General features: G+C 40.2%; 1 protein-coding gene across 1 annotated transcript; it reads right to left on the minus strand.

Annotated features, from left to right (window-relative positions):
* Positions 1 to 1,086: 1,086 nt before the first annotated feature.
* On the minus strand, positions 1,087 to 10,058 carry ppa1b (inorganic pyrophosphatase 1b). Its single transcript, XM_088351465.1, has 11 exons — positions 9,891 to 10,058; positions 9,301 to 9,365; positions 3,628 to 3,681; positions 3,067 to 3,186; positions 2,914 to 3,000; positions 2,721 to 2,847; positions 2,519 to 2,646; positions 1,782 to 1,867; positions 1,633 to 1,708; positions 1,520 to 1,559; positions 1,087 to 1,436 (listed from the first exon to the last, which is right to left on the minus strand). Exons 1-11 carry the CDS (start codon positions 9,949 to 9,951, stop codon positions 1,405 to 1,407), a joined length of 876 nt encoding a protein of 291 aa, XP_088207591.1. The 5' UTR covers positions 9,952 to 10,058; the 3' UTR covers positions 1,087 to 1,404.
* Between the last annotated feature and the right edge of the window lie 731 nt (positions 10,059 to 10,789).

Raw genomic sequence — 10,789 nt, forward strand, 5'->3', positions numbered from 1 at the left:
CACACGCTCCCAGGCATCATATGGCATTTATGATTTTATGTTATTTAAACTGTTCATCCTAGTTTGTTTGTATTGTCTAGTTAGTTGCACTTTAATTAGATGACACTTCTCTAAGTTCTGCAACCTTTTTGTTCATGGTCATTTTTTGTAGTTAGGCAACCGGTTTTTATTGTAAAGCTTAAATTATCATGTTGCCTAAATTGACAGCGTAGTTTTCATCGTCTATGGTCTGCAAAATGATTTACCAGTAGGACAAAATGTAATTTCACAACATCATCAGCTTCCAGATTTTTAAAAATAATAATAAAAATGAGTAAACTTATGAGCAAGGTTTATTACCTTGATTAATTTGATCTCTTCTGCAGTGCAATATTGAACAGCTTCACCAAACAAAATAAGACAAAACATTTCTTTGTACTACTTTATGAGCAGTAAATTAGTACAGTATATAAAAAAGGGAATCTGCCACCATGTAATAATATCAATGAATGTTAGTTATTTGGCTGACCACTGGAAGAAAAGGAAGATACTTAACAATGGCAATTGTTTCAAGATATTAGGTCTCACGGCACACTGATTGAAAAATACTGCTCTATTTCCACATCTTCTCTACCTGCATTATATTATTGCATGCTCTACTGATTCTTCCTTCTGACAATCTTTACACAATACAGTGTTATGTTTCCTTATCAGTTTTAATATTGTGTTTAAGGTACTGTGTCCAATCCTCAGTCTTGTCATCACAGGGTCCATAAAAAGAAAATAATAGTACTATGTGTACCTTCAAGTTGCATCTTGTATCACAGTAAATTACTACTATCGGTAATTAAAATGCATACAATATCTTCAGGGAATGCATTTTTAAATGTGTCATTAATGGTGGTAATTTTCCATCTTCACATCCTAAAGACGAGTACATTTCTTCATTGGGCAAACAATGTGTTTGCATTGCAGCCTTGTTCGGATAAAAAAAAAATTGTTGGAAAACAGAAATCAATTAGTAAATGTATTTTGAATCATGAAGACTGAGAAACGTGATTTTTTTTTATAGTTTTTGTGTGAGTGCAGAAAAGAATCCAATTTGATAAATTATATCAGGTAGCTTTATTAAAGCAGTTCAGTGTATTTTCCATGGCACACATTATTATGTGTCATACTTGTGTCAGTTTTAGATGTACACCCCCGAGTAGAGAAAGCTTTTGATAGATAAAAGAAATACTTGTGTTCTGTTTTTCTTACCAATATAATCACTAGACAGCATCTCACATTTGTGTCACAAAGAAAGGTTCGTTAAAAAGCCTCCAATGTCTCATTATGCCATTTTAACAGTTCCTATCGTTTTCAAATAAACCCGCGAGATTATTGTGCGCTGTCTTCTCCCATGCAATTACTGTAACTTGAAGATTACTTCTTGTCGTAGTAAAACCATTGATCGACTGTGAATAGAGGAAAATGGCAAATTAAGACCACACAGTCAGTCAGAAAAATAAATGTCTCCAAATAGTAATTATTATGCTACCTGATGATGGGATGGGATCAGCCTTCTCACAAGGGCATGCCTGAAAATATAGGTGAGAAAAATGATTTTATGATACGCGAAATTAGAAGTTTTATCATGAATGCATTACTCACCTCATTGAGAACAGCTTTAGCTTCGGCTTCTGAACAACATAGAGGACTGTTACTGGATGAGACACATGTGTTTTTGCTGTGTTTTGAATGAAAAAAAATTACTAGACAGCACAAGGAGGATATCAAATTTAATACAACAATTTATTTACCAGTTTATTTCACCGCCATTGGTCTGTTGGCAAATCAAAGCTTTCCAAAAGTTGTGAGTGCTCTTGATGACTTCAATAGCGAAGTCCTGAAAAGGCAACACAGTCCAAATTGTAGTGACAAATTACATCGAGTACAAATAAGCTATAATTAAATTGTAGATTTTTTTTTTTTTTACAAAAAAAACTCAACTAACAGATTTATTATTAATGATGTTTATTGAATCCCTTAGACCCATTCACTTACATACAGATTTAAGATTTTAAAAATTGTGGGTCCGGTTTTAAAGCCAAAGTGTTTAATATTTGACCACTAGATAGCAATGTGTTTTCAGGTCCAGGCGAGGGCAAGTGCCACAGTGCCGCAGTGCAGTTCGGCGTCTGAACACCAGACAAACACGGCTGCAAACTAAATGCCAATTCCACTGTGCAAAAAAACAAACTTCTCAACCTATATTTTTTATAAAAATTAACATTGGTATATAGTTCATGTATTTTTGTCTAGTATTCGAATCATTTTTTTTAACTGATTGAAAGTTTTTCTACCACTGGGAGGCCCTAAATATTACAAAATGTCAATTTTATAAAGTTCTAGTCACACACGTAAGAGGCAAGCTGAATGTGAACAGGTGTATTCTAAATTGCTCAAACACATCAGTCAAGTCATCACTTTTTAAGAGAGAAACCTGCTTAAGTTACAATACTAAATAGGTAAAATTGACCGTTTAAAAAAATGAGACCTTGTCCTTGAACTCCTCATTGAAGGCAAATTTGTTCTCCGGCTTCCCGTCAGGCACTTTATACTTCTTAAACCAGTCGACTGTAGATTGCAGATATCCAGGCTTCAACCTCTGAACATCGCTGATGTCTTGACATTTGGACAAACAATGTCAGAATACAATAACAAAAATAGGATAAAATACATAACTGAGTCATGATTACTGTTAATCTCTCTGGCTTGGGGGTCCTCAACGTTGATTGCGATTACTTTCCAGTCGGTCTCGCCCTCATCAATCATAGCCAGGATCCCGAGCACCTTCACTTGGATCACTTCGCCACGGGAACATACCTGACCGGCACATGTACACAACTGTTGATATAGTATTAACTACAAAACTGATTCATCCATTTATACCTTGGAGCCTATTTCACAGACATCAATGGGATCGTTGTCCCCATTGCAGCCAGTGTCACTGTCTTTGTGCTTTGGATCTTCCCACGTCTTAAACATTTAAAAGAAATATAAATAGTAATTTGAAACAATGTATGTAGAAAAAAACAGTCTGACCTGAGGAATGGCTCCATAGTTCCATATGTAGCCTTTATGGGGGAAGACGTTAGCAACGTAGCGCAGTTTGCCCTTTTTCACATCTTGTTTTATTGGGTTCAAGAGGTCCTTTGTGGCAATCTGTAAATACAATTGCAACGTTGTTAAAGAGTAAGAGTCAGAGTTGGTAAAGATAGGCACAAATAATGGGGATTTTTTAAAAGCCTTACTTTGGAGTGTGTAGCTGAGAAAGATGAGAGGTATCCAGGTGGGAAAATACAGTGGTACGTAACTATCTGAACCGTTTAGAAATTCTCACTATTCTGCATAAAATCACCATCAAATCTTTGTTAAAATAACAGATTAAATAAATGAGTCTGCTTGGGCTAAAACCACCTAAACAACGATAAGTCTTCATATTTTAGTTAGGAAAGCAGGTAAAGAATGACACAGAAGGGGTAATAAGTAACTGAACCATCACATTTAAGATTTTGTAACATTTAATATTATTCAATGTTTCAATTTATGAACAAGCCTGATAATTTTACAAAACTAGTGATAAGTGGCTTCTCTTAGTCTTACCTCCATCTTAGCATTTGTCCATCTTGGTACTTCCACGACCATGTGAAAGATGTTCTGAGGGATAGAAATGTATTATTAATATCATTATTATTATTTTAATTCCCCAACTTTACTACCTCCATGACATTTAAAGAAGCCTTTACAGCCACAAGAAATTATATAAAAGTTTGATAGACTATGACCTCACATATTCTGAAAAGCATTACCTAATACAATGAGTGCACTACATGAGTGCATATTGACTTAATTGTAGGTTAAAAACAGGGGTCTCTAACCTTTTTCAAGCCGAAAGCTACTTTTTATTACTAATTAACTGCATAGGGCATCCAGTTCTATATGCAAAATAAAATAATTTTATTACTATGTTGTTACTTTGTTAGTACAGGGGTAATTATTGGAACCTCAAAAAAAATTTCTTTCAATTATTTTACTAGAAAATCACAATGACCCAGCACTGGTGAGCTTTTTTCAGAACATGTCCCCTGGTACCAGTCCTTTCGAGAGGGGTTAGACGCTCTTCCACTCTCGAGTTGCCCGCGGTAAGAGGCGCAGAGCCGATGTGGGCAAATTAGTTGCTCCACGGCTCAACGCCTGTACGATGGGCTTCACCCTGGTAGACGAGAGGGTAGCCTCCCTTCGCCTTCGGGTGGGGGGACAGGGCCTGACTGTTGTTTGTGCCTATGCACCAAATAGCAGTTCAGAGTATCCAACCTTCTTGGAGTCCTTGGAGGGTGTGCTTGAGAGCGCGCCCCATGGGGACTCCTTCGTACTTCTGGGAAAATTCAACGCTCACGAGGGCAATGACAGTGAGACCTGGAGGAGCGTGACGGGGAAGAACGGCCCCCTGACCTAAACCCGAGTGGTGTATTGTTATTGGACTTCTGTGCCAGTCATGGTTTGTCCATAACAAACACCATGTACAGACATAAGGGTGTCCATATCAGTGTTCTCCTTTGCCCGCGTCCCTGCATCCTAGACGCATTATTTTTGCTGGGGACGCATCGTGTCAGATCAACGTGCGTCCCCGGGACGCAACATTTTTGACACGAAATTGTCATCATTATTTTTAACAAAGATTTACCGCACTCCAAACTTTTCGTCGGGCAGATCCACCATTGTTGTTTTGGTCTCGCGGTTCGAGTTTTCGTCTGCATGCCGATCTCCAGTTCGAATTGTGTAGTGAAAGTGTGTTTCTTTTTACAGAACCGGCTTTTTCGGCTCAACTCATAAAGAGAGCCGGCTCTCAAACGGCTCACTGGCTTTGATGCATTATATTACGAATGATAATGTTGTATAAAGAAGTTAAGAAAAAAAGGAAGTGTAAAGGAGAAAATGAAAAAAGACAGGTTTGTGGTGATCCCTTTTAATCAGTATATTACCAACAATAATCTCATCTCATTAGCTGCACCGCTTATCCTCAGTAGGGATGCGGGGGTGCTGGAGCCCATCCCAGCAATCATCGGGCAGTGGGCAGGGGACACCCTGTACTGGTTGCCAGCCAATCGCAGGGCACACAGGGACAGACAACTCACTCGCTCAGTCATACCTAGGGACAATTTGGACCGGCCAATTCACCTGCATGCATGTTTTTTGGAATGTGGGAGGAAACCGGAGTGCCCGGAGGAAACCCACTCAAGCACGGGGAGAACATACAAACTCCGCACAGGAAGTCTGGAGCTGGATTTGAACCCACGACAGGTTCCCATGACATGAACTGTGCCGCACAAGCGCTAACCACTGCGCCACCGTGCTGCCCCCAACAATAATTTAATGCAGAAAATGAATTAATAATTTGAATAAGAAAATGTATTATTCTACCTAATTATATTTGCATGTATTTTTTCCTTCTACAGTGAACGTCCAAGCAACTTCATTTTTTAACTTTTTTATAATAAACCTCATTCATGTATAGCAACTCGGTGTCTCACAACAAAATGTTTATTAACAATATATATGATATAAGAAAACACATGTACAATATAACATGTTAAACTACCGTATTTTCCGCACTATAAGGCGCACCTAAAAGTCTCAATTTTTTTCAAAAGCTGACTATGCGCCTAATAATAAAGTGCGCCTTATATGTGGATCAATATTAAGTCGCAATGTCTTGCAACTAATGCAAGCAGCCGCCGACTAGATTTTCCCCCGAACGCGAAGTAGTCCGCGGTGTATGCTGGGATTTATATACCGGCGTTTCATTGGGTAACCAACGTGTCAATCATCATTTGAATCGATCACTACTGGCTAAAGTTATTCGGAGGTAAGGGGGGCGGATCCTTTTTATCATTTACAGGCTCGCATAGGCTAAAGGGGCAAAACAAAGCCTGCAATTGGCCGAAAAAGATGTGTCAATCATCATTTGAATCGATCACCATTGGCTAAAGTTATTCGGAGGTAAAGGGGGCGGATCCTTTTTATCATTTACAGGCTCGCATAGGCTAAAGGGCAAAACAAAGCCTGCAATTGGCCGAAAAAGATGAATGTGAATAGCATGTTGGGTAGAACTCACGGCATAGAGTAAACAGTATTTTACTATTTTACTCTCCTGGATTTACTACACTCACGGATATAAGAGGACCATGGTTGCACATTATTATTGAACACAACGACTTGGGTGAGCTACTCCGGCTATATATTTTCCCAGTATCTTGTTTCAGAGTGATATCGAGGTTTCTGTGATGGGTCTTTTTTTTTAATTAAACTCAATTCCAAGTGTTTATTGTCATATGCACAGTAAAGTTGCGAGCGAAAAAAAAAATTGAAACTAAGGAATGGTTGGCATTTCTTGAATCCCAAGACTTTAACCTTCCAAATGATATTTGGAACGATGCATTTGAGTGACACCGTATCCGCACGTGTCCACGACATTTCGGAATGTTAAGGGGGTAATAAGTTTGACTGAACTATCTGACTGTTTTGTCGACGTTCCCATTGTAGCGCCTTATAATCCGGTGCGCCTTATGTATGGAAGATATAGGACCAAAAACTATTTTTTGGGGGTGCGCCCTATAACCCGATGCGCCCTATAGTGCGGAAAATACGGCACATAAATAAACATGTTTAAAAAAAATAAAGGATTTTTTTGGATTTTGTAAGGGAAAATACGACAGTTTGTAAGGGCATGGAGCACACTAAATTTTGGGGACCCATAGATCTCTGTTGGGACCCATAGATTTTTGAGCATGCGAGTCCCATCACTTTTCAGAGGTAAAATAAAAACTGCATATGTGCACTTGGCACCCGGACACCCTAGGCCGTAGTTCGATGATCAACTTTGTAGTTGCTTCATCAGACCAGAGGTCGCATGTTTTTGGACACTCGGGTGAAGAGAAGGGCTGAACTGTCAACTGATCTCCACCTGATGGTGAGTTGGCTCAGACGGTGGGGGGAGATGCTGGTCCAACCCAGCAGACCCAAGAGTGTTGTGAGGGTCTGTTGGGAACGGCTAGCAGAATCTCCTGTCAGAAGGAGTTTCAATACACACCTGCCGCAAAACTTTCCCAATGTCCTGAGCGAGGCGGGGGACATTGAGTCCGAGTGGACCAAGTTCCGTGCCTCCATCGTCGAGGCGGTTGACCGTAGCTGTGGCCGTAAAGTAGTCTGTGCCTGTCGTGACTCGTTGGTGGTAACCAGCGGTGAGGGATGCCGTCGCACTGAAGAGTTATCGGGCCTTCCTGGCCTGTGGGACTCTGGAAGCAGCTGGCAGGTATGGGCTGGCCAAGCAGAATGCCGCTTCGGACGTTGCAGAGGCAAAAACTCGGGCATGGGAGAAGTTTGGCGAGGCCATGGAAGGAGACTTTCGAATGGCTTCGAGAAAACTTTGGTCCAACATTCTTGGCGGGTGGGGGGGCGTTGTGCCATCAACACTGTGTATAGAGGCGGTGGGGGGCTGCTGACCTTGATCCGGGACATTGTGAATCGGTGGGCATAGTACTTCGAAGACCTCCTCAATTTTCTCTGAGGAAGCAGAGCCGGGGGACTGTGAGATGGGATCTCATATCTCTGGGGTAAAAGTCACTGAAGTGGTCAAAGAGCTCCTCGGTGGCCATGTTGCAGGGATTAATGAAATCCGCTGGGAGTTTATTAAGGCTCTGGATGTTGTGCGTGTGTCATGGTTGGCACGCCTCTGCAACATAGCATGGACATTGGGGACATTTTCAAGAAGGGGGACAGGAGAGTGTGTTCCAACTACAGGGGAATCACAGTTCTCAGCCTCCCTGGTAAGGTCTATGCACGGGTACTGGAGAGGAGGGTCCGCCAGGAAGTCGAATCTCGGATTCAAGAGGAGCAGTGTGGTATTTGTTCCGGCCGTGAAACACTGGACCAGCTCTACACCCTCTGCAGGGTCCTTGAGGATGCATGGGAGTATGCCTATCATCGGGAGCCCTGTGCTCCTCCGCATTGAAAGGAGGCAGTTGAGGTGGCTCAGACATCTGATAAGGATGCCTCCTGGACCCCTCCCTCGGGAGGTGTTCCGGGCATGTCCTACTGGCAGGAGGCCCTGGAGACGACCCAAAACATGCAGGAGAGACTATGTCTCTAGGCTGGCCTGGGAACGCCTCGGGATCCCGTCAGATGAGCTGGAGAAAATGGCTGGGGATAGAGACGTCTAGGCTTTCCTGTTAAGGCTGCAGCCCCTGTGACCCAACCCCGGATAAGCGGGAGGTAATGGATGAATGGATGTCCCCTGGCACCTCAGCTTTTCTTAGGCTGCACCCTGGCAACAAGCTGGAGTGTCTGGTTTGAAAGGTTATACAGCAAATACATAAAAGGTTTCTCTGCCAATACAAATTTACAAGAACTACATGGAGAAATAACAGTAGAACTTAAAAAATTGATTGAAATAAAAAAACTACTATTAAACAATCTAAATACAGTCTATGGTATTTGGAAAATCCACCACAAAAAAATACATTTAAATACAAATAAAAATAGGTCATGTTCAAATTGAAAATGTAAAAGACCATTAAGTTTCTTAGAGGGATTTTTAACCATAATAATATTTGGATACCCCAAATTAATAGGATACAGTCCAAATTAGAAAAAAAAATGCTGCAGTGATGAGTAGGTGTAGACAAATATGTGACCAAAAAAATCCTTCTTATAATTTACAGTTCTCTATGTTTAAATTCTTGTATAGGGATTTGGGGAAATAAATAAAGAAGCAATAGTGAAATGCGTAGTAAACTACAGAAGAATGCAGTTAGGATAGTGCATAATGTTGGTTACAAAGAACATGCAAACAATTTGTTTTTAAAATAAAAGAATAAAATCAAGAGTTTCTTTGGGTATTATCTGCACTGCATCATTATATTGTAGAGCTGTTTGTGTCCAAATAGTTCATTCCATAATTTTGTTAATTAATAATGAATGCTGTTTTTGTGTATGAGCATTCATTCATTTATTCATTATCTGCATCGCTTATCCTCAGTCGGGTCGCTGTTTATGTGATGGTCCTAAATAAAAAAACTACAAACACACTCATAGCGCGACCTAATAGTCGTGATAACAAAACTGGCCCAGAGACACCAGTTAGTGTTGTATTTACATGAAAACATAAGGCATTTGTTAGTGTGTCATATAATTCCATATCAGTGATTGAATAAAACAGAGAAGTACACTATCACATGTCACTAATGCGGGATGTGATTTAAAAGGAAAACACATTACCTGTTCCTTATTGGCAAATATAGGTATGTCATGGAAAGGTGAGATATATTTTCCATCGAGGTTCTCTGCAAAACATTAGGGGCAGGGAAACTTGTTTAAGCTTAAACGAGGAAACCTTGTGTTTCATGCAGTTTAATAATAGATTTTCAATTTATAACAAATGCACGACCCAAAAAAATATCTAGACTTTGGAATTGAGCACTGCTTTGCTACAAGTTCTGTGTATTCAGAGGGTGTTGCCACTTGCCCCGCCAAGATTACGGTTCCCAACATGATGACGTGTGGAAGGAACCACGCTGTAAGAATTCTCATAGCGCTCTCTACCAAATAAGTTATGCAAATACCCTTAACATTTTAGCAGGCCGTTAACCAGGCGAACTGGTTTATTGCAACGAAGTAAGAAAACGCGATGGCAGCCAAACACAATAAACAGTAATGAAAGCCGTTGTCTAAAGAAGGGAGGTTCACAAAGATGATGAAATTCGGTGAACAAGTGACACGTGGGAGGTTCGCTTAAAGAGAAAGGCTAACTTTAATTTCAACCTGATTTAAAAAAAGTGTCCATGTAAATTAATGATCACCGTACTCACTGAAGAACAAACGGTAGCTCAGGGAGTTCAGGGTCCCCCTCTCTTCCACAGTGAAGCTCATGGTAAGTGCAGGTAGGGGATGTCTCACTCAAATGAGGGATGGCGGCGGAAAGAGACTGGTCTGTGGAAGGGTAAAGGGACGCGGAAGGGTGTATGCGCATGCTCAAAGCACGGATGTAACGTTCAGGGAATATCGGAGAATAATATTATAACAGATAATGACGTACCGGAGCTGATTCTGATCAGGTCACGTTATGTTGGGTGCTCAAGCATCCCTGAATTTAATCTAAGCAACTTAACAAATGAAAGCATTTTGAAAACTCTCTTTTCCTTAAAAAAACAAGGAAACGATAGGTTTGAATATGATTAAAAAAGCTAAATTTTAAGAAGTAAAACAAAACCAAAATGTGAACGTCAAACTTCAGTTACTTTGATTCCTAGCACTGCTCTTGCCCCCTTCCAGCTCAGTGGAAGCTTCAGTGTATTACGGTGAGAGTATATTATACTAAAAAAAATTGATAAAGTGTTAAATGATAGCAGCACTGACTAGTACTTTTCATGGTTCTTCTTCTGTACGTGTATACGTGCGTATGTGTGTGTGTGTGTGTGTACTCGAATGAAAATAAATGAGTAAAAACTGGGTATGGCGTAATAATAGTGTTTCTGCTAACTACAAAGTGTAATGTGATGTTCACAAATGAGAAGTGACACTCCTCAACAGTGTTGGGTGATCCTAAACGATTAACGTGAAATTAAAAAAAAAAGTACCAGCATGACAATTTGGGTGGGGGACAGTGTGAAACGTAATATCAATTCATTTGTATGTCAAGTACATCTAAAGAAATTGTCAAAAAAATTGAATTTGACTCAGCACCCCAAAGCTCTAAACCTAAAATTGT

Source organism: Urocampus carinirostris, chromosome 13 (genome assembly GCF_059441175.1).
Source record: "Urocampus carinirostris isolate Australia breed hairy pipefish chromosome 13, RoL_Ucar_1.0, whole genome shotgun sequence".
NCBI lineage: Eukaryota > Metazoa > Chordata > Actinopteri > Syngnathiformes > Syngnathidae > Urocampus > Urocampus carinirostris.

Excerpts from the sequence above, each read along its gene's own strand:
- ppa1b (XM_088351465.1), bottom strand. The coding sequence starts at position 9,951 with ATGAGCTTCACTGTGGAAGAGAGGGGGACCCTGAACTCCCTGAGCTAC. Across the intron at positions 3,682-9,300 it reads TATTTGCCAATAAGGAACAG|AACATCTTTCACATGGTCGT; the intron begins GTAATGTGTTTT and ends TCTATCCCTCAG. Across the intron at positions 1,868-2,518 it reads ATGAGGAGTTCAAGGACAAG|GACTTCGCTATTGAAGTCAT; the intron begins GTCTCATTTTTT and ends TTGCCTTTTCAG.